General features: G+C 53.4%; 1 protein-coding gene across 1 annotated transcript in view; it reads left to right on the top strand.

Annotated features, from left to right (window-relative positions):
• The window catches only part of SPNS3 (SPNS lysolipid transporter 3, sphingosine-1-phosphate (putative)), a 58,812-nt gene extending 37,944 nt beyond the window's left edge, over positions 1-20,868 (top strand). The window contains exons 9-12 of the mRNA XM_004376241.2: positions 8,013-8,078; positions 17,639-17,737; positions 17,855-18,026; positions 19,149-20,868. Coding sequence (XP_004376298.1) covers positions 8,013-8,078; positions 17,639-17,737; positions 17,855-18,026; positions 19,149-19,222 — 411 coding nt within the window. The 3' untranslated portion in view covers positions 19,223-20,868. The remainder of the gene's footprint in view (positions 1-8,012; positions 8,079-17,638; positions 17,738-17,854; positions 18,027-19,148) is intronic.
• Positions 20,869-27,433: the final 6,565 nt, after the last annotated feature.

The raw sequence follows: 27,433 nt of genomic DNA, 5'->3' as shown, positions 1-27,433 counted from the left end.
AGACCCTCCCGACTGTTGTGACTGAAACCTGTACCAATGATTGTCAAGAAAGACAATTCAAAATGTAGGATCCCAGTTTCTAGCCAATCTGTAAAAAGGTGAAGCTTTCAATGGTTTTGCCCATTTGTAATGTTAATATATCCTGATGACTCTGTAATGTTCCCTGGACTCCGGCAGACAAGGCTGTGGCAGCGTACTTGTCTGTTTTCCCATTTTTGTCTGTTCTGTAATATTTCCTTGGCCTTGGACAGACATGGCTCTGGCAGCACAGTTGTCCCTTTCCTACTTTTGCCTTTTTGAATATATGCCGAATGAAACTTTCTTTTTGCTTTACTAAACTTTGTGATATTTTTTCCCTACAACAGGAGAAATTAAAAAACAAAGCTAAAAGAGAAAAGCACAAAGAAAATAGGAATTATCCACATCTTCATTGCCCAGAATTGACTACGCTTCACGTTGTGTCCTATTGGCTTCCGCTTTTTTAAATTTAATTGGGTGACCATCATTCTGCATGTCTCTCTCTGCATACCTACACAGATTTATGGTTAGAAACAAATTCTTTCTTTTTTTCTTTCTTCCTTCCTCCCTCCCTTCTCTCTCTCTTTCTTTCCTATAGGCACATGGTGAATGCCTTCCCCTAACCTGGGCATGGGCAACTCTGCTCCGAGATTGAGGGTTCTTTTCCCTCCCTCCCTCTCTCCCTTCTTTCTTCCCTCCCTCCCTTCCTTCCCTCCTCCTTCTCTCCCTCCGCTCCCCTTTCCTCCCTCCCCTCCCCTCCCGTCCCCTCCTTCCTGTAGTGTGTTTGTATAGTGCAAACGCTGAACGGTTTTCCCTAGCCTGGGCGTGGGCAGCTGTGCTCAGAGATTGAATTTGCTTTGATATAGTGTGGATGACTCCTCGTTCCTGCCTCTCCTCCAGCCGTTTCTCTGACCTTTCTCTTCTCCAAAGGGGCTGCCGTTTGAGAAGGGCGCCTTTGGTTGCCGCAGACTTTTCTGATGCCTGAGGGGATTGCAGGGCTAGGAGGAGGCAGAGAGAAGTCTTTGTTAGAACACCTGGGCTCTGCTCTCTCTTCTGGGATTTAGGCAAATACACGCTCTATAACAGGCTTCATTCTGCTTAATTGCCGGGTTCATCCCCCTCTGGGATGGAAGGTGCCCTCTGGTCTTGATGGAGTAAGTGACTGGAGTCATTGTTCACTTTCCCCCAGGTTGATCCCTTTTCCCGGCAGCTTTTAAAAGTGAGAGCTAAGGACGCCCCCTCAATTTATTTTCCTCTAGATATAGGGATTTGGGGAATGGCTTTGGCGCGGAGGACCAGAGACGGACTATACTCTCTACTCTCTACTCTAATCATCTGCTTTTTTCCTTGGCTGCCAATATTTAATGTTTATTTCATTAGGTTTTATTATTTTCTTTGGTAACAGACAATTTTTTTTACTGACTTTTATCATTTTTTTGCTTTTGGGGAGAAGGAAAGTCTGTGATGCAATTTCAATCCATCATCTTTACCGAGAAGTGACCCAGATGACCTTGAAGATCCTTTCCAGCCCAAACTTGATCATAACTCTGAGCTCCCTACTTGCCCGGGGAGGGGTGTGGCCACTGCTACACTTAGCAGAGCCAGCTGTCACCGCAGCCTTCACATCTGCCACCAAGAGGGCATACCATCCTTCTCAGCCTTAAGGACTCCTGAGCAAGGACGGAGGATGGAGCCCAGTGCCTGCCCAGCCTAGTGCCCACAGGGGAGCCTTATGGGTGGTTAACAGGGAACAGCCAGGATGTGTGTCCAGCATCGCTGCAGCCCAGGGACAGCCACAGATTTGGGGTGGCTGTGGGGTCTACTCTCTGGCCCCTGGGCTGGCTCAGACAGCTGGGCTGTGAGGCTGCTCTAGCTCTGGGGAGCTCTCCCTCCACTTCCCAGACTTGGCCCTGGGTTGGGAGAGGGCCTTTCTTGGATAAGCCCTTTTCCTCTTGCTTCCTGGGCAGGGTGGTGCAAATGAATAAGCATTCAACTACTAGCCGAAGGGTTGGTGGTTTGAAGCCACCCAGAGGTGCCTCAGAAGACAGGCCTGGTGGTCTACTTCCAAAAGATCACAGCCTTGAAAACCCTATGGAGCAGTTTTACCCTGCACATATGGGGTTGCCATGAATCAGAATCGACTTGACTGCAACTATCAACAACGACAGCAACCAGGGGTTCCTCAGCGGGGCGGACAGAGGCCCCGTCTGCTCTTCCCCTCAGGGCCTCGCTTCCCTGCCAGGATCTAGCAGGTGTCTCTTCTTGGATGGGCAGCCCAGCCTCCCAGGAGAGTCCACAATCCCAAATTCTCTAGGGAGGATACAGAGCTTTGCTCCCTTCACTGCCTCCCTCCCCACCTGCCCGCCTGCCAGGTTGCTGGGCTGCTGCCAGCCCCTGGAAACCAGGTGGTGCCCCTGTGCCCTGACGCCAGTCCCTCCAATTACAAGTTGGCAGGCCCAGGGGCAAAGTGTGCCAGCCGGCGTGGCAGCTTGCTGGTGGCCAGGCTGTGCCCTGAGGCCTGCGTCATGATGGCTCACCCTGGGCAAGGAGTTGATCTGTGAGTGGGGCAGATCGGGTCTCACTGCTGCTCCAGTCTCCATGATCCCCCGAGGGATGTTTGCTCTCTCTCTTCCTGGCTGGGTCCTACGGTCCATCTTCGCAGTTCAGAGATCAGTCACTGCCCACTGGAAGGCTGGGCTGGACCCAGATGGTGTGCCTTCTCCACCCCACAGGGGCTACCCTTCCTTGGGGCTGGTGCTCCATCTTCCCTCCCTGCTCCCTCTCCATGTCTACCTGTGCGTGCAGATGCGTGTGAGGAGAGGTGTGTATGTAGGTGTTAAGGTATGAGAGTGTGCATGTACATTGGTAAAAATGACATGGTGGTAGGGGCGTCTGACCTCCTCTAACTTTACAAGGGAGATGAAGAATCAAGATCAACAGCCCAAGGCTGACTCCTATGAGGCAGAGGTCAGACATAGCTTCTCTCTCTGCCATCTTTACCAATTCTGACACCAACTGTCCCTCCCACAGCACTCTGCTTCTCTGCTGGTTCAGTAATTCATTGCAATGGCCACACAGAACTCACAGACCATACTCACAGTTACTGGGTTTATTAGGGAAGTAACCAGCTACAATTCAGGATCAGGAATGAGTCAAGATACAGTTCTTTGATCAGGACAGCTTCTTCTCAGGTCAGGCATGCCCGCAGGCAGGCCTCCTTTGGGCTCTTCGCCTCTCGGCCCCTCGGCCCCTCGGCCTGGCCTCTGCCCTGCTTGGGCAAGTGTTACAAAGCTCTTTAGCTTCACCAGTAAGTGGCCGGGGGCACCCCATTCCACTAGGAAGCCTCCCACTGTAACCACCTTACTCCGTGGGCTGGGTAGCTCACCATGCCATCTTGCTCTGGTCTGGTTCTGCTGCCACTGCTTCTCTTCTACTGCTTCTTGCCGTCTTGTGCCATCTTCGATGTTACAGCTCTCTCTCTGTCTCCTGGGTCTAGGGGCTTCTCAGCGCAGGAACCCCAGGTCCAAAAGATGTGCTCCACTTCCATTTCTTCTTCTTGGTGATAGTGAGGTCCCCCCTTTCTGCCTCTGGGATGGCTCATTTTAAGCCTAGTGGGGTGGTAAAACGGACCAATCCCTTCATGAGGGTTCCATGCACGTTATTTTCATGGTCCCACCCTTACAAAAGTGCCACACACCTTATTTGCATTGTTAGCAAGCTGTCCAGTCCCCTTAGTGAGCCACAAGCACCTTATTTGCATAGCCCCGCCCAATCATTTGGTAGGAGTTACAAGACCATGGTAAGCGAGGTCATATAAAAGCAACCCATCCCACCACAGCATGTATGGGTACGAGCATGTGCGTGCATGTATGTGTGTGTACAGGTGTGATTGTGTGTGCACACGTTTCTGTCCATGTTGTGAGACCACAGCATGCGCGTGTACACGCTAGACTGTTATTCAGCAAGTGCACACCAGCCAGCCAAACTTGTTCTGTTTGATTTGTGTCCTTGCCACACACATTTTAGTATTTTGAATACTGTATCATTCCCCCTTACTTGCATTTGGAGTCCCGGGTGGTGTAAACAGTTAACGTGCTCGGCCCTTAACAGAAAGATTGGAGGTTCGAGTCCACTCAGAGGCTCCTCAGAGGAAGGGTCTGGAGATCTGCGTCCAAAAATCAGTCACTGGAAGTCTTACTCTGGCACATGTGAAGTCACCATGAGTTGGAGTCAACTTGTCAGCAACTGATTTTGCTTTTTTTTTTTTACCTGCAATGTGAGTGAGTACACATACATGTGAGGACTTGAGGTGTGTGAGTTTGTGTGTGTGTGTCCCAGGCTGTGAGTGTCCATGTGTGTCTGTGCACATACGTGAGTGTGCACACACGTTGATGCTCACGTGCGTGCGCGTGAGGTCTTGAGTATGCGTGTGTCTGTGCATGGTTGTGTGGTTGTATGCATAGGTGAGTACGTGTGCGTGAATGAGTGTGAGTGTGTATGTGTGTGTGTGTAAGTGCACATTTCTCTGGCCAGGGATGTTCATTGTTGCTGCCCCAGCTCCAGGGAGAAATTCTCCTGTGTCTGAGATGGAGGAGGCCAGTGACTGGAGGCTCCACATTTCTCAGGCTCCAGGCAGCTTTCCCAGGCCCTATTACCCAGGAGGGACTAAGTCAGGGTGCAGGGGAGCATGGCCGGGCTCTGAGGAGACACGGGCAGAGTCAGATTTCGCTTTTGGAAGTCCCCTCAGGGGCTGGTGTGGGGAGGAATGGTGGAGCCTGGGAAACTGGCGAGGAGGGGAGAGAGGGTGAGGCCTAGGCCAGGCCAGCTGCAGTGGACAGCAGGAGGGGGCAGATCTGAGGGACATTAGGATGAAGAATGGACAGGAGTCAGTGATCTGAGGAGGAGTGAGGGTGAGCAAGGCATATAGGAGGACACTGGCTTCTGGCCAGGCTGAAGGCCACTTCCTAGCCCTGAGGTGGGAGCCAGAGGGGAAGCAGCTTCAGCAGCTTGCTGGCAGCCAGTCATGATTGGAGTCTTCGTCCTGGCTGGTTCAACCACACTGGGTGAGGAAATGATCCCTGAGGGGAGATTGTGGGGAGAGGACGAGTTTGGGCATCTGGTCAGTGTGAGGCTCCTGTGGCCACCCAGAAGGGCCTGGGACTGCAGGGCTGAGACTCCCACAAGCAAGTTAGCTTTGAACCAAAAAAAAACAGCTGCTGCCGAGTCGATTCTGACTCATGGTGACCCATGCGTGCAGAGTAGAACTGCTCCATAGGGTTTTCAGGGCTGTGACCTTCTGGAAGCAGATTGCCGGGCCTTTCTTCCAAGGAAGCTCTGGGTGAGTTCAAACCACCGAACCTTTGGTTAGTAGTCAAGGCTTAAGCACTTGCACCACCCAGGGACTCCTTAGCTTTCAGCAAGTCAGTTAAATTCTTCATGACGACCTTATTCCAAACCAGAGTCTTTTTGTTTGTTTGTGTTTTTTACCTGTGGAACCCATGTCTGAAATGGAAGCCACTGAAATCTAAGATCCAGTTTGTACCTGGCCTGTGAGATGGGGTCACCAGCTTTAGAAACATAGGCTATTGGCCGTGGAGGAGCCTGTCGGTGTACCCGGGCCGCCCCGCCATTGTACAATTGGGGAAACCAAGGCCCAGGCGGCAGTGACCTTCCCAGGGTTGCCCAGCAAGGCAGGGTGGGGCTGGGGCCCGTCCACCTGGGAGCCCTCTGCTGGAGAGCCCCTCCTTTTGCTGAGGAGACCCAGGCGGCTGCCTCAGGGGACTCCGTAATTATGGGATTAGGAGGCGGCCTCTCCCCAGCTTGGCCCTTTTTCCCCTCAAAGCCGCTGTGTGGAGACAGCAGTTGGCGGAGCAGAGCTGGTTTCCAGGTGTGTCTGAGGAAACCTGGCATCCGCGGGCGGCTCCTTCAGCCTGAAAGGCCCCATTGTGGCTGCCACCTCCCTCCATCGGCTCTATTTTGGGGTCTGGACCCACCCTGCTCCAGTTGGAGGAAGGAAAAGGTGTATTTTAGTATGTCCTGTGGGTGTGGGGGCAGGGGAGAGACAAAAGGGGAGGTCGCAGCAAAAGCAGTGTGTGAGTATCTCAGTGTGGCTGGGGCCTGGACTGTGTGGAGAAATGGGAATGGTGGCTGCAAGCTAGAGGTGTGAGGGGAGGGGCGGCCTGGAGTCCCAGGTGGAGCTGGCCCAGAAGTTGGAGGGGAGGGTGGTGTGAGCCGGGCCGGGCTTTCATGTGGCTCCAGGAGGCCTCTTGGCTGACCCTGCCACGCTGGAATGTGGGTCTGCGGCCTGCCTGGCGCCCTGCCTGAGACCTGCCTGCCAGGCTTCCCGATTCCCACCCTTGTGGGGGCCCAGCCCGGTGCCCCAGAGGGAGACCAGCCCTGTCCTCCAGGGCCCCCCAGTGCGGGTGCCAAGGGCTTGGGGCTGCAGCTGCAGGGAACACACGCAGCTCTTCTTCCTCCTGGGTCTGTTCTGCCTATGCTCCACCCCACTGGGCCATATTTGCCCGCTCACCCCCACCAGCATGGCAGGTGCATTCTAGCCTCCTGGCCTCTGCTCACCTGGTCCTCAGCCTGGCCTGGCCTTGCTGCTCCTCTTGGCCTGTCCTGATCCTTCCTACCCTTCGGGGCTCTGCTCACTGCCACTTCCACCTGCAAGCTCCATCGCCACCCCAGGCTTCCCTCTGATTTCCCTCATGCAGCCTTGCCAGGCACTGTGGTTGCCAAGGCCTCGCAGAGCTTCTCTCCCCTGCAGCCTCCTCACCTCTACCTTGAGCAGGGCCAGCCATAGGGGTGAGGGGCTCATCAGGAGGGAGGTGGCTTGATGTGTGCGCTTGGGCCTGAGCCTCCTTGCCTGTGGAATGGGATTGTGACATCTGTCTACCAGGTAGCTGCGAGGTTAGCTGGGGTAACGGGAGTGAACATGCCTAGCACGTAGTGGGGGTTCAGGCAGTGGTCCTTCAGCCCCTCTGCCCTGGGTGCTTGCAGGCCTCTGAACATCAGGCCCTGGGTGCAGGAGCCTGGGCTGCCCAGCCACTGCCCCGTGACTCCAAGAATGACTAATTCCACTCCAGCAATAAGCCCTTGGAAGCTCTGAGAAATGAGATTCCCGCCCCCCCTTCTTCTTATTGCCTCGTTAAACTCCTCTTGAGCGAAGGGAGTGAGGATTGTTCTAATCCCTTGGCGTGAGGTGGGGGGGGGTTCAGGGAGCTGGGTGAGATGGGTCTGCAGTGGCCTGCAGTCACCAGAGGACACTGGGAGTAGGCAGGGTGGGCACACGAAGCTGCACCAGCCCCACAGGTGCCCAGGGCAGGGGCTTGGTGCTGGCCGGGAGCTGAAGGCCTTGTGTTTCAGGCTAGTTTTGCCCTGGGCCAGCAGGTGACCTCAAGCAAGCCTTGGCCGAGGCTGGGGCTCAGTCTCACTGTCTGTGTGATGGGTGTTACAGGCCCTACTCACCTCCCCGTGCTGCTCTGGGAGGAAGACGGCCTGCAGGGCTGGGCCTGGGGAGGTGCTGTTGATGGGGTGCCTGGACACACAGTAGGCACCTTAACAGAGGCGGGGTGGGGCAGCTCTGAGCAGTCCCGTGGCCTTACTGCTTTCAGAGTCTGTTTCTCCATCTTTCACAGGGGCCTGGGGGCTCTGGCTCCCTCCTGCTGGAGCTTGGGTGACTCTGAGGGCTTGTGCAAGAGGGCTATTCATTAGGGAGAGTGCTGTTCCCAGTCCCGGGCCGGGCACTCTCCTCTGGGTCATGGAAGTGGCCTGGCCCCGATGGGAATGTCCACCTGCTCTCGAGGCTGCTAGAATTAGAAAAGCAGTCCCAGACCTCACCCACCCCAGTATGTCTTGATGGTGCCTTCCTCTGTGGAGCCCCAGTCTCCCATCTCCAGTGTGGGAGGAGACTCCAAGCAGCAGGCAGTGCTGCGGGGGGAGGTGGGTGACTGGAATCTGGGAGCCTCACCCGGCCCACCCTCTGTCCACAGGTCTTCCTGGCCCTTGGGGAGCTGCTGCTATCCTGCAACTGGGCAGTGGTTGCTGACATCTTGCTGGTAGGTGTGGGGGTCAGGGTGGGGGCTGGTCCTGGGGCCTCTTGAGCAGGGGGCTGGGGTCTGTCCAGCTCAGGGCTGGGTTTCTGCTGCTGAGCTGCCTGGGGGTGGCGAGGGGCTTCAGAGGCTGTAGGGTAGGGAGCCATGGTCACTGAGCAGTTAGTTACCTTGGACACTGACATTCCTCAAACAACATCTCCTCTGACCATCACCCCCATTTTGCAGATGAACAAATGGTGGCTCAGAGAGGGCATGTGCCTGGACCAAGGTCACACAGCATGCTAAGGCACTGAGGCAGGACTGGAGTTTAGGCTTTTTGACTCCAGGGCCCCTTCTCAGCAAGCTTCCACTCTGGGGTGTGTGGACAGGGGGATGTAGGACTTCAGGGCTGCAGCTGCTGAGCCCAGGTGGATCCAGGGTGCCCCAGGTCCCATGTCACGAGCTGCAGTGCAGGGGGGTCAGATCAGGCGAGAACAAGGCTTGACACTGTCCTGATTACATGACTGCTAAGTCCAGAGTCCAGCATGGCACCCCCCTGAGCCCTACTCTCCTCTCTGTCTCCTATGAGAAACACACAAGGAGCGACTGAACACCGTGAAGGGCTGTGCCCAGACCTAGGAGCACCCCGAGACCCCTCTTCCTGCTTCCCTGTGGAAGGTGCTGGCACAGCCCAGTGCTGGGCACATGGGAACCAAAACAGCCTGACAGTTGGTGGAAAGTTGTCCTGAAGGTGGTCCAGTGCGGGGGCACAAAGCTGGGCTCAGGAAACAGAGCTGGTTTCAGCTGCTCACTAGCTCTGTGACCTTAGGCTAGTCATTTTGTGTCTCTGAGCCCCAGTTTTCTAATGCGGAAAACGGGGATGATAATTGTACCTACCTCGTGGTTGTTGTTGTGAGGTTGAAATGAGATTATTGGTGTGAAGCTTTTGCCCAGTGCCTGGCACAGAGACTGTCCTCTGTGAATACTGGCTGGGATTCTGATAGTGACTCCATGTTCTCATCTTCTATCAGCCAAAGGGAATCCTTGAGTGGTGCAACTGAAAGGTTAGAGGTTCAAGTCCACCCAGAGGTGCTGCGGAAGAAAGGCCTGGCATCTACTTCCAAAAAAAAAAAATCAGCCATTGAAAACCGATTGTACTCTGACAAACACAAGGCTGCCATGAGTCGGAGTCGACTTGATGGCAACTGGATTTATCCCCCAAAGAAATCCTGGCGTCCTAGAATCTTTTTTTTCTTTTTTAATTGTTGTACTTTAAGTGAAAGTTTACAATTCAAGTTAGTCTCTCATACAAAAATTTATACGTACATTGTTATGTGACCCTAATTGCTCTCCCTGTACTGTGACAGCACACTCCTCTTTTCCACCCCGGATTTCCTGTATCCATTCAACCAGCTCCTAAACCTCTCTGTCTTCCCATCTCACCTCTGGACGGAAGCTGCCCATTTAGTCTCATGTATCTACTTGAGCTAAGAAGCACACTCTTCACGAGTATCATTTTATGTCCCACAGTCCAGTCCGGTCTTTGTCTGAAGAGTTGGCCTCGGGAATAGTTTTAGTTCTGGGTTGAAGAGAGTCTGGGGACCATGTTTCTGGGGATCCTCCAGTCTCAGTCAGACCATTAAGTCTGGTCTTCTTACTAGAATTTGAGTTCTGCACCCAACCTTTCTCCTGCTCCATCAGGGACTCTCTGTTGTGTTCCCTGTCAGGGCGCTCATTGGTGGTAGCCGGGCACCATCTAGTTCTTCTGGTCTCAGGCTGGATTCAGTCTCTGGTTTCTGTGGCCCTTTCTGGCTCTTGGGCTAATGCTTTCCTTGTGACTTTGGTGTTCTTCTTTCTCCCTTACTCCAGGTAAGTTGGGACCAATTGATGCATCTTAGATGGCTGCTCACTAGCTTTTAAGACCCCAGACGCCACTCACCAAAGTAGGGTGCAGAAGATTTTCTTAATAAGCTTTGTTATGCCAGTTGACCTAGATGTCCCCTGAAAGCATGGTCCCCAGGCCCCTGCCCCCTGCTGCTCTGTCCTTTGAAGTGTTTGGCTGTATTCAGGAAACTTCTTAGCTTTTGTTTAGTCCAGTTGTGCTGACTTTCCCTGTAGTATGTGCTGCCCTTCCCTTCACCTAAGATAATTCTTGTCTACTATCTAGTTAGTGAATAACCCTCTCCCTCCCTCCCCACCCCCCATAACCATCAAAGAATGTTTTCTTCTGTGTTTTAACCTTTTCTTGAGTTCTTATAATAGTGGTCTTATACAATATTTGTCCTTTTGTGACTGACGGAATTCACTCAGCATATTGCGTTCCAGATTCCTCCATGTTATGTTTCACAGATTCATCATTGTTCTTTATCGTTGCATAGTATTCCATTGTGTGGATATACCATAATTTGTTTATCCATTCGTCCATTGAACAACGAGGGTTGTTTCCATCTTTTTGCTACCGTGAACAGTGCTGCAATGAACATGGGTGTGCATATGTCTATTTGTGTGACAGATCTTATTTCTCTAGGATATATAGAATCTAAGTTCGAAAGGGCTTTGGGGATCGGTAGTCATTTAACTAGTCAGCAAGGCCTTCTTGAATACTGCTGTTGATGGGACGCTCACTCCTTGCCTAGGTGGTCTGCTCCCTCCCCAGGCAGCTCCCATGACCCCCTCCTGGTCATCCCAGATCACAAGCGTGTGGACAGCGCTGAGCTGCCTGTAGCTCCTGGGTGAGGCTATCTGCTGTAGGGCTGCCGGGTGTTCTCTGCCCCACCCTCCAGACAGGAGACTTGGGCTCCAGCCCAGACTCAGCCACAGACCTGCTGTGTGGCCTTGGGCCTCAGTTTCCTTGTCTATAGAAAGAATGATCAGAACCTGCCTGGCAGGGTGAACCAGCCTGCGTGCGGGGAAAGCCCTCAATCAATGGGAACTCAAGGCAAACTTTGTGTGGTTGTCCACTTTTAAACTCCCTCCTCCCCCCACCCTCTCCCTCCCCACGTAGCTCCTTCTATCTCAGGAAGTTCAGCTGGCCCTGAAACCTGCCCCCTGTAGGTTCCTCCCGGCCCCCCACTGAGCTGCTCCCTTTTCCACATGACAGCCCCACAGGTATGTGAAGACTCTGCTTGTGTTCCCACCCCCTCCCCCCATGTCTGTGTGTGCAAGAATGATTAACCTGGCAGAGCCATGAGGGGTGCCGGGGTGGGGGAGGGGCCGTGGGGCTGGCCAGCCATGTTTGACCCATCCAGCTCTGCTGGGGAGCTGGCTGGACATGATCTCGTTCACCCCAGTGCTCTCCATAGTCCCACCCTGCCTGGAGGCTTCCAGACCTCATGCTTAGCAAGGTTCATTGCCCTGGGAAGGCTTCTTGGCCACCCCTGTCTTCCCACCTTCCTGAAGCCCCTCTGTCCAGGATTGCCTTCCTGCCCTTTATGGGTCAGAGCTAGACTAACCCTTGCAGCTCATGAAGTTCAGCTCCCCCATATTGCCGGTTTCCTGGCAAACAATGGGGAAGAGTAAGGAAGGGCAGTTTGCTGGGGATCTGGTCTTTAGAGTGGAGGGGCAGACGCCACATTGAAGCAGGCTGAGGAGAGAGTGGGAGGTGAAGAAGGAGGATTGGAGGGTAGATGAGTCCCGCAAGAAGCTGCCTAGAGAGGACTGGGGAGAGAGGGTGGTTGCTGGAGGGGGCAGAGGATCAGGGGAGGCTGGCGATGGTTTTTAAGAGGTGAGGCAGCAGCAAGCCTCCAGGGGAGGGATGGAGTGGGCTGAGAGGGAGAGCTTGGAGATCCAGGCGGGAGAGTGGGTTGGGAGAGGGAGCCCCTGTGGGGAGGGTGAGCAGTGGCTGGGACCCAGGGCTGAGGGAGGAACTAGCCTCAGAGAGGAGGCCTGCAGTCCTTGCATAGAGGCAGCAGAGTAGGGACAGTTTGGGTGCAGGAAGTGTGTGGGAAACGGGGTGTATAACAGGAAGTGGAGAGAGGCCCCATTTGCTGGCCTGAACTTGAGGAGATGAGCTTCTCATGGGGCAGGGGCCTCATGAGAGCAAGGAGGCCCCAGACTGTGTGTCTGTGTGTCTGTGTGTGTATCCGCGTGTAGAGGGAGAGCAGAACAAGGAGAGCAGGTAGCTGAGGGGAGAGGGACATTCAGGTGAACAACCTGGGCTGCAAAGGAAGCCAAGGGTCTGACAAGAAAACAGGTGGAGAGACTATAGGTCTCTGGAAGGTCTGTAGGTGGGATCAGAGGGTGAGAGGGTAGCATAGCTCAGGAGCTAAGACTCTGGAGCTGACCACTTGTTCAATTCCCAGCCCTGTCACTCACTAGCTGCGTGACCCTGGCCAAGTGACTTAACCTCTCTGGGCCTCCCCACCCTCAGTTGTAAAATAGGTAGAATGTTTAAAAAAACAGTTGTCATTGAATCAACCCTGACTCATGGCGACTCCACGTGTCAGAGTAGAACTGTGCTCCATAGGGTTTTCAATGGCTGGTCTTTCGGAAGTAGATTGCCAGGCCTTTCTTCCGAAGTGCCTCTGGATGCGCTCAGAGGCGTGGCTCTTCTTGGTCTGCTTATCCACAAGGAGGAGAATCTAGATTCTGTCTGGGGAAGACACCTCAGGGGCTCGCTGTCCAGTGATGCTCAAACTTCTCTGTGCGTTAGAATCACCTGAGGTTGGGGTTTGTTGTTAAGTGTCGTTGAGTCCGTTCCAACTCATAGTGACCCTATGTACAACAGAACGAAATACTGCCTGGTCCTGCGCCATCCTCACTATCGTAGCTATGTTTGAGCGCACTGTTGCAGCCACTGTGTCAGTCTATCTCATTGAGGGTCTTCCTCTTTTTTGCTGACCCTCTACTTTACCAAGCATGATGTCCTTTTCCAGGGACTGGTCTCTCCTGATAACATGTCAAAAGTACGTGAGATGAACTCTTGCCATCCTTGCTTCTAAGGAGCATTCTGGCTGTACTTCTTCCAAGGCAGATTTGTTTGTTCTTCTGGCAGCCCATGGTATATTCAATATTCTTCACCAACACCACAATTCAAAGGCATCAGTTCTTCTTTGGTCTTCCTTATTCATTGTCCAGCTTTCGCATGCATACAAGGTGATTGAAAAATACCATGGCTTGGGTCAGGCACACCTTAGTCCTCAAAGTGACATCTTTGTTTTTTAACACTTGAAAGAGGTCTTTTGCAGAAGATTGTCCCAATGCAATATGTCATTTGATTTCTTGACTGCTGCTTCCACGAGTGTTGACTGTGGATGTAGTAAAATGAAATCCTTGACAACTTCAATCTTTTCTCCTTTTATCATGATGTTGCTTATTGGTCCAGTTGTAAGGATTTTTACTTTCTTTATGCAGAGGTGTAATCCATACTGAAGGCTGTAGTCTTTGATCTTCATCAGTAAGTGCTTCAAGTCCTCTTCACTTTCAGAAAGCAAGGTTGTGTCATCTGCATAATGCAGGTTGTTAATGAGTCTTCCTCCAATCTGGATGCTGCGTTCTTCTTGTTACAAATTCATATTCCAGGCCCTCTGTCCTCAGAGTCTGATTCAGTGGGTCTATGATGGGGTCCAGGGATCTGCATTTCAACTTTCCAAATGATTCTGATGTAGGTGTTCCTCGGAGCACACTTTGAGAAACACTGGTCTAGCCCAGCCAGCTCCCCAAGTCCAAAATTCTCAAAATCCCAACCAGTGAAGTCCTGCTCCTGTTCACGTACTCCTCTGACAGGGAGCTCACTCCCTGCACCCCTGGCAGCCCCTGCCTCCTGGCAGCTCTGTTGATGAAAATGATCAGGCTCCGTTACAGCTAAGAAAACCTCCCCTGGCCCAGCTTGGCCCTTGGCCTCAGAGGGACCTGCTCCCTAGAACACTGAGATTGTCTCCCACACCTGCTTCTCCCGAGGCAGAGCACCCGGCCTCCCCAAACCAACTGATGGGTCTCCATTTCCCTCTCAACCCACCTGTCTGTCTAAACCCTGAACCCCCTGGGATGGCCCAGAGCCAGCTCGGTCCACCCCCATCCCCAGCAGTGTGGAGTAGAGCGGAAGGGGAGAGCTTGCCCCCTTTTTCCCAGGCCTGTCCTCTGGGGGTCTGGAATGCAGCCACTAGGCTTAGCTCCCACCTCCTCAGCAGATTTTCCTAAATCCCCTGGAGCGTTATCCCTCCCTTCCCCTATTCTCCCTCTGCTCCATGTCTCAATGCTTCCCTGCTCAGCCTCTGCCCCCCAGGGATCCGTCTGCTCATTCGTCTGTCTCACCTCCTAGGGGTGTATGGGTGTGAGGCAGAGTGGGGAGCAGGAGGCAGGCTGCCAGGTAGTCTGCACTTGGTGGTTGCCGCTATGACTTTCTGCAGGCCCGTGAGTGGTGCTGGTTTTGCCCCTGCATATAAAAGGAACAGCTGTTTTAAGAAGGGAGAGCCCAAAACAGAGGTGTGTTTGTCTCAGAATAGAGTGAGCCTGGAGTTTTGGGAAGCCAAAAGCCTCTCATTCCTAAAATTACTCCCTGGGTTGTCTAGCTCCTGGCGGGGCCCAGCCTTGGTCCCCTGGCTGTATGGAGACGATAGGACACAGAACAGGTTGCAAGGGACCTCCCTCTCCCACAACTGGCAGCAGCAGCCAGTCTGAGTCCAGCAGGTTGAGGTTCCTGGGAGGAGAGGAAGGGACCGAGGGTTGAGAAGCCTTGGTCCCCACCGTGGACTTTTTCCGGACATTCAGGGCCCACCCTCTGGGAGGCCCTGCCCTTCTCCCTGGAACCACCAGTGAGTAATCACATAATTATGGAGTGAGAAGGAGGCACTTGTGGAAGGTGCAAAGCTGTGCTCAGTTCCTTCTTAGCCTGTTGGCAGGTCCCGGTGATGGGCAGAGGGCCAACTTCCCTCGTGTCCTGGACAGAGCGGCTCAGGCCCAGCACCCACAGTGACTCCTGCCCCTCTGCCTGGCCCACCCCTCTCACCAGACCCCCTGCAGCGACTAGCTCCTGGGCTCCTGCCTCCACACCTTTGTCCTCACCTTGCCTGTGCCTGAAATGTCCTTCTCACCCCTCTGCCCGTTGCTGTCCTGTCCATCTGCCGGGCTAGGGATGAACTTGTCCACTTCTCTTTCTCTCCATTTTCCAAATGTTCTATGATAAACATGTAAACATCTCTGAAAAAGCCCTTCCTTTCCCGTGACACTACAGTGGTCAAAAGGCCAGGTCCTGGATCAATCTCAGCCCTGCTGTTTCCTGGCTGGGTGACCCTGGGCCCATTACTTAACCTCTCTGTGGCCTCGATTTCCTCATCTGTAAAATTGAGATAGTAATTACATCTCCTTTATGGGTTGTTTGAGTTGATATATAAAATGCATACAGGAACTACTCAATAAGTGTTAGCAATTATCCCTATTATGTTTGTTATTATTCTCTGATGGGTTCAGATTTAACGACATCTAGTCCTTGAGAAGGAGCCCTGGTGGCGCAGTCGGCTGCTAACCCAAAGGTCGGTGATTCAAACCTACCAGGCGCTCCACAGAGGAAAGATGTGGCAGTCTGCTCCTGTAAAGATTTACAGCTTTGGAAACCCTATGGGGCAGTTCTACTCTGTCCTGTAAGATCACTATGAATTGGAATCCACTTGACGGCAATGGGTTTGAGTTTTTTCTAGGCCTTGGGGATGGGGCTCTGGGGAGGACTGGGGCTCTGCGGCTGCCCTGTTGGGGACCGTGCATGTGGCATCTGCTCCAATGGAACCTCCCTCTCTCCTCTCCCCTCCGCCGCTACAGCCCTGGGTTCTGGTGGGGGTTTCTCCTGGGACCAGTCTCCAAGATTGTTCTACTTGGCTGCTTTGGTTGGCAGACTTTCAGCTAATCCTCTCTGTGCCTGGTACCTCACTGGACCCCGGGGACCCTGAGAGGAATTAGACAAGGGGTTTGAGATTGAGGACCTGACCAGAAAGTGTTGGAGGTAAGAGGAGGCAGACAAAGAAAGAAACCCTCCCAGCCCCAAGTGACGTGCGTACTTGGCTTGTGGGTGCTCAGGGCAGGCATTGGAACTCTGAGACGGTGTCACAGAGGAAGTGGCTCCAGAGCTAAGTCCTGAAGGACAAGAAGGGACGCTCAGCTGGACCAGAGAAGGGAAGGCATGTCGGGTAGAAGGCACCAAAACCAAAACCAAAACGAAGAAACAAATTAGCCAACCAAATCAGCTGCTGTTGAGTCGATTCCAACTCATGGCAACCCCATGTGTGTCAGACTAGCGCTGTCCTCCGTAGGGTTTTCAATAGCTGTAATCTTCCGGAAGTAGATCGCCAGGACTTTTTTTCTGAGGCACTCCTGGGTGGATTCAAACCTCCAACCTTTCGGTTAGTAGCTAAGCACTTAATCGTTTGAGCCACCCAGAAGGCACAGCGTGCTTAAATGCCTGAGAGCATTCTGCCTCCCAGAGTCACAGAGTGTTATTTCAGTTTGATGTTGATATGAAGCCTCCAGGTACCAGATTAATAATAATAACATAACCCTCAAGGTAGGTACTATTATTATTCTCATCTGGGGGGCGAGGAGACTGAGGCACAGAAAGGTGAAGCGACTTGCCCAAAGTTACACAGCTAGTGAGTGGGGGGTCTGGAATTGAAACTCAGACTGACTCCAGAATTCATATTCCTAACCGCTGCCTCCCAGGTAGCTGGGAGGGTATGAGTGGGTGGCAGTGCCCGCCTCACCCTCTTCCATGGAATCATCTGGACCTCTCCAGCCAGTTGTTTTTGGGTCTCTGCCCAGCTGGACTAGAACTCTCCGAGAGAAGGGCTGAGCTTTCTGCACCGTGCCTGCCCACTGCCCACGCATGCAGACACATGGCTGTGTATCCCGTCTCATCCCTCTGGTCTGCGTTACTGCCTCCTGGACCCCTGAGCTGGGCTGCCCCAGCCCCATCACCCCCGTCACAGCCATGCCTGGTCCCTGCCCAGGCTTTGTGTGTGTGTGTGTGTGTGATAAAATACATAGAACATAAAACTTTCCATTTTAACCGTTATTAAGTGTATAATTAGGTGGCATTAATTACATCCACAATGCTGTGCAATCATCACTGCTATTTATTTCCAAAACTTTTGCATCATCCCAAACAGAAACTGTTTCCATTATGCAATAACTCCCCCTCCCCCTCCCCATGGCAACCACTAGTCCACCCTCTGTCGCTATGCATTTACCCACTGTGGACATTTCATATAAGTGGGGTCATACGATATTTGTTCTTTTGCGTCTGATTTACTCCAGCATAATGTTTTCTAGGGTTAGCCACGTAGAAGCATGTATTGGAACTTCATTTCTCCTTACGGCTGAACAATACTCCACTGTGTGTATATGCCACCCTTTGTTTACCCGTTCATCAGTTGACGGACACTTGGTTCCTTCCCAGTTTGAGAGCAAAACTTAAGAGGGGGCCTTGGCACGCCCCTCCCGGGCACAGGACTGGTGTTCTAACGTGGCCACTCACTTGACCAACCTGTCACACGTCCAGGCCCTTGTCTTTGGCAGGTGGGAAACAGGAGGTGGGTGCGAGGGGTCTTCACTCTCTGCACTCGCTTGGGGAGCTCTCCTGGTGTCCTGTGTTTTTGTAGTCTGTGGTGGTGCCCAGGTGCCGGGGGACAGCAGAGGCGCTACAGATCACGGTGGGCCATGTCCTGGGAGATGCCAGCAGCCCCTACCTCACTGGACTTGTAAGGCCTGAGTGTGGGACCGGTGGGGGTGGGAAGGGTCTTGGGGAGGAACGGCATGTGGGAAGGCCTGGAGGGTGGCCTGTTGAGCCTGGCAGACCCAGCCTCTCTCCTCTGCAGCTCTCCAGCGCCCTGCGGGCTGGGCGCCCTGACTCCTACCTACAGCACTTCCTCAGCCTGCAACAGAGCTTCCTGTGCTGTGCCTTTGTCATCACCCTGGGCGGCGGCTGCTTCCTGCTGACTGCGCTGTACCTAGAGAGAGACCAGGCCCAGGCCGGGCAGCCTGGTACAGGTACCCCCAAGGCTCCCACCCACATCAGGCTCAGGGCTGAACTTCACAGGGGCAGGAAGGACCAGTTTGTTCATTCATTCATTCAAAACTATTTATTACACCCCTACTAAGTGCCAGGTAGAAGACACTGGGTGGTACAAATGGTTAACGCACTTGGCTGCTAACCAAACGGTTGGTGGTTCAAGTCCACCCAGAGGCACCTTGGAAGAAAGGCCTGGTAATCTACTTCCAAAAAATCAACCACTGAAAACCCTGTGGAGCACAGTTCTACTCTGATACACATGGGGTTGCCATGAGTCAGAATTGACTTGACGGCAACTGATTTAAGTACCAGGCAAGCTTGCAGCTGGGGAGTGAATGAATTAGGCCAAGTCCAAGTCCTCATGGAGCTGACCCTCTAGTGGGTTGGAGACAGAGGAGACACAAACAGAAAAAGCAAAAAATATAGTCTGTTTGAGGTAATAAGTGTTACGGAGAGACAAAGCAGGGAAGGGGGTGATGAGGGACAGGTGGGGGCAGGTTGGAATTTTTGATAGGGTAGTCAAGGAGGTCCTTACCACACAAGTGACACTGGAGCAAAGGCTTGGAGGAGTGAGGGAGTGAGCCGTGCAGACAGAACAGCCTGTGCAAAGGCCCTGAGGTGGGAGTGTGCCTGATGTGTGTGAGGACCGGCAAGGAGGCCAGTGTGGTTGGGGCAGGAGTGAGGAGGAGAGTAGTAGGGGCTGAGGGCAGCAGTAACAAGGCAGGAGGAGCCTGGTGGGCCCTTGTAAAGACTGTGGCCTTGACTCTGAGTGAGGCGGGAGCCTCTGTAGGGTGCCCCGGGGAGGAGAAGGAAGCAGCCAGCTTTATATTGTAAAAGTGTCTCTGGCTGCAGGGTTGAGAACAAACTGTGAGGGCTCAGAGTTGAGGCAGAGGGGCCCTAGGAAGCTCTGTGGTGTCCAAGGGCAGAGAAGATGGTGGTAAGACCATGGAGGTGGCAGAGAAGATGGTGAGAAGGGATGGGATTGGGAATTGATTTTGCAAATGGAATTTAGAAGATTCCCAGACAGATTGTGCCCAGGCCTGGTCCCAAAGCAGTGCCTGCCTCCTTTGGGGCTGGCTGAGCCTTTTTTCCTCCCACAGGGACCTCGGACAGCAAGGATGTGGAGAGCCAAGGCCTGCTTTCTGGTGCGGAGGGCCCTCTGGAGGGCCCCTGAGGCCCCTGCCCACATTGAGGAGGCCCTGCCCACCCTGCTCGCTCACCCAGCCCTCTGCTGGCCTCCACAGTAGCGGAGCCTCTGAGACCCTTGGCTGTGGCTCAGAGACCCCGGCTGAGCTGCACCTGTCACTTCCTTGATCCCTGCTCAAGAGCTGGCAGGCCCAGCGGCTGGGCTGGGAATTGAGCTGTCAGCACCCTCCGCAGGAGGCCTGGGCCTGTGCCTACATCCAGCACAGGGCCTGCCGACCTGAAGTCCTCAGCCTGGCTGCAGAGGGGCCTGGATTAAAGTGCGGCCAGCACAAAGCTCAGGCCTTTTGGACCACATGTTATTTCTAGCCTTGGGTGCCTCTGCTGGGAGCGTGATGGGGAGAGGTGGGCAACCCAGGCCAAGGATGCAAGGCTGCCCCCTGAAGTGGGGAAACTGGGGCGCTACTCAGCATGGGTCTCTCGGTGTCCGTACCCCTGGTCCTCCCAGCTCATGAGACCCACCCTGACCCAGTTTCCCCACTCTGCAGGGTCAGGAGGGCACGGGACACCCCTCTGGGTGGATTCACCCTTTGAACAAAAGGTAGGGCCCGAATGGTTGTCTGGGAGATAGACGGGTTTCCCCTAGCATGTGGGGTGGGGTGTGGCTCCAAGCTCCACGGACCCACACAGAGCAGCTCCCAGGCCTGCATCTTCACAGGCACAGCTGCCCACAGGATCACACCGACGTGCTCACCTGCGGCTCAGCCATACTCCTGGCTGTGCCCTTTTCTGCACCCCTTCCCCACCCACGCTCTGACCCTAGTACAGCCCGCGGGGAGGGTTGGCTCTGTGGGACCCACATTTGCTGCTGGGTTCAGAGCAGCTGGGCTCAGCGGGCCCTGCAGGAGATCAACAGCTTCCAGGCAGGCAGCGACGGGGAGGCATGTTCTTTCCGCCCACAAGCAGGAGCTGCTCTTCCCTCCCCTGGTGCCCGGCCAGGGGATGGCTTGTTCATTTGTTGATTGCCACCTTGGCTGTGCCAGGCTGTGCCTGACTCTGGACGGCTGTGGAGGAGCAGTGACCCACCCCATACATACCTCCCAACCTTTGCTTGCTCCAGCCCCACCTCTGGGGCGTCCTCCCTGACCCTGGTGGTTGGATGTGATAGGCTGTAGGGGCTGGGCTGTGCAGCAATTCCCGTACCTGCCCCCCAGGCTCAGCCCTCCCTGGGGAGCTGGCATCACAAGCTGTCTCGCCCGGTGACCCACAATTCAATGCTTGGAGCTCCTGAGCTGGACTGCCTCTGGAATAACAAGGAAAAGGGTCCATGAGGATATTTGGTTTCTCTCGAGAAGGAGGCAACCAGTATGGGCTGGAGCCAGGATGCCGTCAGCATTCACTGGCTGTGTGACCTTGGCCACTTGCTGACCCTCTCTGAGCTGCAGATGCCCCAGCTATACACAAGAAGTGTGTTGGACGTGGCTGTTCTGGCCCAGGCCTCCTCTGGTGCTCACAGAAGTCCAGCCCCAGGCTCTGAAACTTCCTCCCAGAAGTCCTAGGGGGAGAACCCCTGTGAGGCTTATTTCCCAGACGGTGTAGCCAAAATGGCCAAAGGCTTCTCAAGAATTAAACATCACCCCTCCCCAACCCGAGTCCAGTGGCTGGGGAGGAAAATCAAAAGGCTCCTTCGTGTCAGTTCTATAAACATGCGCTGGTATCACTGGGTGTCCATCTTGGCGTCAGCGGTGACTCAGACACCACCCCCGCCCTTGCACCTCACAGTGCAAGACCCTGGAGAGAAACACTCAGCTAAGCCAAGTGAAAGGTCCCTGGGAGATGCAAATGGTTTGTGCTCAACTGCTAACCTAAAGGTTGGTGGTTCGAACTCACCCAGCGGCACCTTGTAAGAAAGGCCTGGCAATCTGCTTCTGTTACGATTACAGCCAAGAAAACCTTATTACGGAGCAGTTCTACTCTGTAACACATGGGGTCACCGTGAGTCAGGATCAATGGCAATAACAACAACACGCCAAGTGAGTTTCTTGCTGAAGGAGGCACACCTGTGGACAGAGGGAAGGATTACATCCCAGCCTACCATTGCCATCCAGTCGATTCCGACTCATAGCAACCTAATAGGACAGAGTAGAACTGCCCATAGGGTTTTCAAGGAGCAGCTGGTGGATTTGAACTGCTGACCTTTTGGTTAGCAGCTGAGCTCTTAACCACTGCGCCACCAGGGCTCCACATCCCACCTAAGAGCTGGTAAATAGCAGGAGAAGCAGTCGGGAGAGGGAGTTTCAGGTGGAGGGAATAAGACAGGCAAAGGCAGGTGATGAATCATGAAGGGGTGTGGTGTGGCTAGAGAGGAGGGTGTGAGTGTTGCTGAGGGAGGGAGAGGAGGCAGGACAGACTGGCTGGGACCAGAGTGGCTTTTAGTGCTAGGCCCAGGAGCTGGGGCTTTAATCCCATAATCAGGGTTGTTTCTTCTGGCTCAAGCACATTCTGGTGGTTTGGGTTGCTGGGCAAGGTGGGGGTGATGTTTCTTGGGACTGAGCTGGACAAGATGCCCAGCGAGGAGTTGGCAAGATGTTATAAACCTGGGTGGTACAATTGGTTAAACACTTGACTACTAACCTAAAGGTTGGCAGTTCGAAATCACCCAGCAGTGCCACGAAAGAAAGGTCTGGCGATCTGTTTCCGTAAACATTATAGCCAAGAACAGCCTATGGGAGCACAGTTCTACTCTGTAACATGTAGGGTTGCCATGAGTCAGAATTGACTGACAGCAACAGGTTTAGCTTTTTTTTTAATTGTCTAAAGTGGTTTGGATGGGGCGGGGGCTCTAGGGCTGGTGGACCCTGGGGGTGATAGAGACCAGCATCTCCTCTGCAGGCAACCTAGGCCCCACCTTTACTCAGCTCCCACCACCTGCCTCACTGGAGCCAGTCATGGTGGGCTAAGGTCACAGATGCAGGTCTATGAGCACCCAGGAAACCTGGCCGCTCAGTAGTCTGGTAAATAAAAACACAACTTCTCAGTCTAAAGGGCACCTGTTGGGCAATCCCTGTCACTAAGATTTGAGACTTATTTGTTGGGAATGTAAAAGGGGGAGAAAATGCTGCTCAGCAGGATGAGGCCCTCAAGGCTGACCCTCTTGTTTAATGTGTTAATTACTCTCCTGGGACAGATGCTACATTCCAGCTCTCAGGTGTCACCCTGGCACTCAGGTGTCTGTCAGTGTGTGTGCCTGCTTATCTCTCTGTTGGTGTGTGAGCACATGAGGATGCTGATAAAAGCTCTCCTTCAACCTTGACCTCAGACTTGGAGGTTGAGCATGTGCATCCAGATGGTCCCCCAACTCTGGCTTGTTCTCCTGCAACACAAGACACTGGTCTGCCTCCTTCATTCCCTGAAGTGTTTGACTTCCCTCCATGCCTGGGTGGGCCTGTTGGGTCTAATGGAGACTGTAAAGACAGAGCTGGCAGGAGGCAGCCAGAAGTTGCCGGAGTCATGCTTTATCCCACCCACAGCAGTTAGGGTTGTAGGGTTGTCTGCAATAGAAACTGCCAATCTTAGGCAGGAAAGGGATTTGTTGAAAGCTTATCAGGAGCTCACAGAATAGATGGGAAGGTCGGAGATTCAGGAGCCAGGGCTCCTGGGGCATCTTATCTGGGGACCTTCACCAGAACTCCAGACTTTATCCCCCAGTTCTTTATGCCACGATACGCTAGATTTAAAACCCCGACCAGAAGAGTGCAGTTGAGCTAGACTGGATCCTATGCCCATGCCTTGATTTATAGCTCCATTAAGACCAGGAAACCAGCGTGCTGTTAGGAAAGGAAATGGACTCAGAGCATCAAAACAATACAACAGAAAGAGTGTCCACTAATAGTAATCTTGGGCAGGCTACTTACTGCCCCTGTTGAAGATGTAGCCTTCTCATGGGACGGGGAAGATGCTGGACTCAATGTTGCTCCAAGGGATTCTTCATTTCTGTCCGTGTCCGTGTGCAAAGAAGACTGAGGCTGCTCTAATTTAGAAAAGTGTTAAAAATATGCAAAATGACAGAACAGGAATTTCTGCATTAGTGGGGACCCAGAACCATCTGTTCTGAGCAGGAGAGAGAGGCAGAGACAAAATGTTCTGAACAGACCTTGTGACGCAGACCCAGGCTGGGGAGTGGGAGCCTCTGATAAGTCCCCAGCCTGGCACCTTCTTTCCATCGTGGGTAGTGACCTGTGGGTAAGGCTAATCAAAGGGTGGAGGCAAATGGCAAGTGGTGGCTAATGGAGAATGGAGTCAATCAGGGAGAAAATGCCTTTTCCAGAGGGACCAGGAGAGGACGCTGCCTGGTTCTGAGTCACTCAGAGCAACAGACACACAAGGCAAATCAACACGTATTTCCTGAGCACCTGCTAAATGTCATTTACTCATTCAATCAACAAACATTTTTCTGAGCACCTCCTCTGTACTGATTGCCGAGATGAATCAGACTGAGTATGGGCCCTCAAGTCTCACGGTCTGTTGTGGGGAGTGGGTGGTGCACTTATGTACAAACATAATCAGCATAACGAGTTCGGTATGATGGAGGGATACACAAGTTACTCAAGTAGCCTAGGAGGAAATGACTGATTGTCCCGGTGGGTCAGGGAAGGCTTCCTGGAAGAAGTCATGTCTGTCTGGGTTTCTGAAGGACAAGTAGGAGGAGGGAGCTGGGCAGACAGCATAGACAGAGCATGACTAAATGGTGGGGGAGGGGGTTTGCACATGTGACGCTCTCCGTGGTCCTGAATCATCATTGCATTAGTAGGACAAGGGCTTTTCTGTTGAGGGGAGGGCAGGTACAAATGCCCCCAATTCCTTTACTCCCCCAGGCTCCAGGAAGTATGGCAACTGTGCATGAGCTCAGGGAGATCCACGTTCAGTGTGGTGGGAGTGTAATTTCAAGAGATGGGCAACAGGATCTGAGGCTGGAGATTGGCATGGGTCATGAAGGGTCTTGGAGGCCATGCTAAGGAACTTAGATATTTTTTATCCTATAGGCAACAGAGTCACTATGAGTCGGAATTGACTCGATGGCAATGGGTTCAGTTTTTGGTTTTATAGGCAATGGGGGGATACGGGAAGGTTTTGAGCAAGATAGTGATGGGGTCATATGCGTAATTTAGAAAACCGCCCTGGTAAGCAATATGGAGAAAAGACTGGAGGGGGATGTTGCAGCAGGTAATGTTGAGCTTTACCAGGGTCCAGGTGAGAGATGGAGAGGTTTGAGCTAAGTCAGTGGGCAATGGGGATATTGGAAGATATTAAAGAGAAAAAATAGACAGGTCCTAGATGTGATCTTTGAGGGAGAAGGAGTCCTGAATGGCTCCTAGTTTCCTGCTCAGTGATGATGTGGGTGATGGTATCATTTATGAAGAGGTAAATGATACCAGGGATGGAAGTAGATTTGGGGGGCAGATGATGAGTTCAGTTTTGGATGTGCAGAGCTTGAGGTGCCTGTGGGATATCTAAGGAGGAATACGCAGGAGACTGTTGGACATGTGGATCTGGTGCTTTGAGATGAGGCTAGGTCTAGATATGGAAGTTGGGGTGTCATCAGTGTGGGGGTTGGGTGTCATGAGCATGCAGATGTCTGCTGAAAGCCTAGGCGTGGGTTAGAAACTGCTAAGGGCGAATGTGCCAGGTGGGAAGGGAAGGGACCAGGCCCTAAGCCTTGAGACTCTCCCATGTAGGGCAGAGGAGAGGTGGACTGAGCTCCCAGGTACCAGCCCTGGAGGAACTATTGCATTCCAGGCCAGCGTTTCTCATGGTATATTCAGCAGAGCTGTAGTCTTACAAGATGTTCTGTGGTCAAATTCACATGGGCAGCCTATACCTCTCTCTGAGCGAATCACAGTACACACTCATATTAAAGCTTCGGAAAAGTCCCCCAGTAAGGAAACCTGCTTCTCTGTGTTTACTCCACCATTTCCCAAATATACTTGCCCTTAGAATCATGTCCATTAATGTTCTGTGTCCAATTTGCTTTGAAATCATGGTCTAGACCTAGTGAATGAAGCTGAAGACCCTTTAGCCATTACCGAGTTTAGTCTCCCATTAAACAGATGAGGAAACTGAGTTCTGAAGAAACTAAGAGCAGCATTGTGGGACAGTAGAGGAAGCACTGGAGGTAGACACCCCCGTTTAGTCTAGGCTCCATCATTTACTAGGCAAGTGACCTTGGGCACATTACTTCTCTTCTCTGGGCCTCAGTTTCTTCACCCGTGAAATGGAAATAAGAACCCTACAAGCCCTACTAGCTGATGGTCACATGATACTGCCAGAGGCTTTCAAGAAGACCACTGTGATTTGTCCAGGACCACCCAGCCAGAAAGGGCTACTGTCCTCCCCATCGGTCTGCCCTTGGTGGCCCTGCATCCCGCACAAAGGCCTGATCTAGAGGTTGCTTTTGAGTTAGAACCCCAGCAAAACCCACACAGAGGAAGGGGCTGGTTTGCTCGGTGGCAGCTCAGAGGTCTCCCAAATTTGAAGAGTTCAAAACTCTGCCTCTTCCCTTGCTCTGGCCATGGGGACTCCTTGGGCAAGGATGGGGGTGAAAGGATGAGGAGTTCTGGCTCAGAGGGGAGCTTAGGGTAGCCTTAGAGCCTTGGCTGTGCCTCCCTCAGAGCTGGGCATAGTGGCCCAGCTGGGCAGCATCCCACAGCCGAGCTGGACGCTGTCTTGTAGCTGGCAACATCCCACTGTTATGAGGGTCCTTGCTGTGGCCCAGGACCAGCCCCATGGAGCTCCTCGGTCTGTCCTTGCCTGTCAGTCACCTGCCACCCCCGGCCACTCAGTGGAACCTCCCCCATCCCACTTTGCAGGCCTGAGATCAGCAAGCTGGAAACAGGTAGTGAGGGAACGATCAGCATGAAATGTTTCCCTAACCTCCTGTCACAGTCATTCATACCTAACACACTGAAGCATATTTTTAGTCACTTTGGAGAATTTAAAATACACCTCGAAGGTGCCAAGAAACACCAGCTTGGGGATTAACTCTGCTCCCAAGAGACTGGGGGGGGGGGGCCTCGTGCTGCATCACCCGTAGACTATGCCATGACTCAGTGCAGCCGACACCTTCAGGAGATGCACCTGACCGTGGATGTGGGGCCCGGAAGCAGACTGCAGTGGGCACCAAGCTCCCAGCCCAAGGGGCTGCTGTCAGAGTCTTGGGTCAGCCCCGGCCCTGCCACTGCATGTCTGTGGTGGGGTCACTTCTGTGCCCTGGGGCCTGCCTGTGACACACAAGGAATAATTATCTGGTTTCTGAGGCTCTGTACAGTTCTAACATTCTGTCCTCTGAGCTTTGTTTGTAAAGATTTTAATTTCAATCAAAGCACCAAACTCAAACGGAGGAGGGTTGGGGGGAGGGCTTCATGGAGCGACAGCACCTCTGAGCTGGGTCAGATTGGTGATAGTGGCCCTGAACACAGAAGGTACCCACCCACTCACTACAGGAGACAGGACTCTTACCAATTTGGGAGGGGGGGCTGCATGTGAACATTCATAGTGTAAACCCCACTCTCCTATCTACCCCCAGGTGGAGGAACTGAGACCCAGAGAAAGAACGGGTCTTGCCCAGGTACCTGCCACACACCAGAGCGGGGCAAGGCTGAGTGGAAGACAGGAGGCTGGGTCCTGGTGCACAGCTGGAAGTCTGAAGCTTGGGATGCTGTGCCCCTTCTAATGCCCTGTCCTTGGAAGGCCCAATAGAACCCTCCTTTCCCTGCCCGGGGCTGCCTCTCTGTGGGACAGGGGGTGGGCACCCAAGAGTGTGCCCCTGGGGAGTTTGGGGACTGGTCTGGGTTTCACGGGAGAGGTGGGCAACACAGCCTTCCGTGCTGGGCAGAAGCCCGGGTCCTGGGCCAAGAGCGCACCTGCCTTGCTTCTTGGATCTACGCTGCACTCCCTGAACTGATTAAATCAGGATCAGTGGGTAGCTGCTGGAGCCGCCACTGGCTTTCCAACAGGCGCTCCTAATTTAACCGTCTGAGACTCTCTCCAGGATGTCCAGATTCCCTGGATTTGAGTCCTCAGTCCTCTCCCGGAGTCTCACCAGGAGCCCACTCTAGTAGGGGGGTGGAGAACATTGAGCAGGTGCTGGGAGTCCTTCTCCTTGCACCCCACCCCCAGCTACGGGGCTTCCCGCAGACCCCCTCCGAGTCCTCGCGGGCCTCGGGCGCCGCGCGGCTCGTGCGTG

The sequence above is a fragment of the Trichechus manatus genome, unplaced genomic scaffold (genome assembly GCF_000243295.1).
Source record: "Trichechus manatus latirostris isolate Lorelei unplaced genomic scaffold, TriManLat1.0 scaffold00040, whole genome shotgun sequence".
In the NCBI taxonomy this organism is placed as follows: domain Eukaryota; kingdom Metazoa; phylum Chordata; class Mammalia; order Sirenia; family Trichechidae; genus Trichechus; species Trichechus manatus.
The sequence above is the reverse complement of the archived record's forward strand: the minus strand, read 5'-3'. Positions and strand labels throughout refer to the sequence as shown.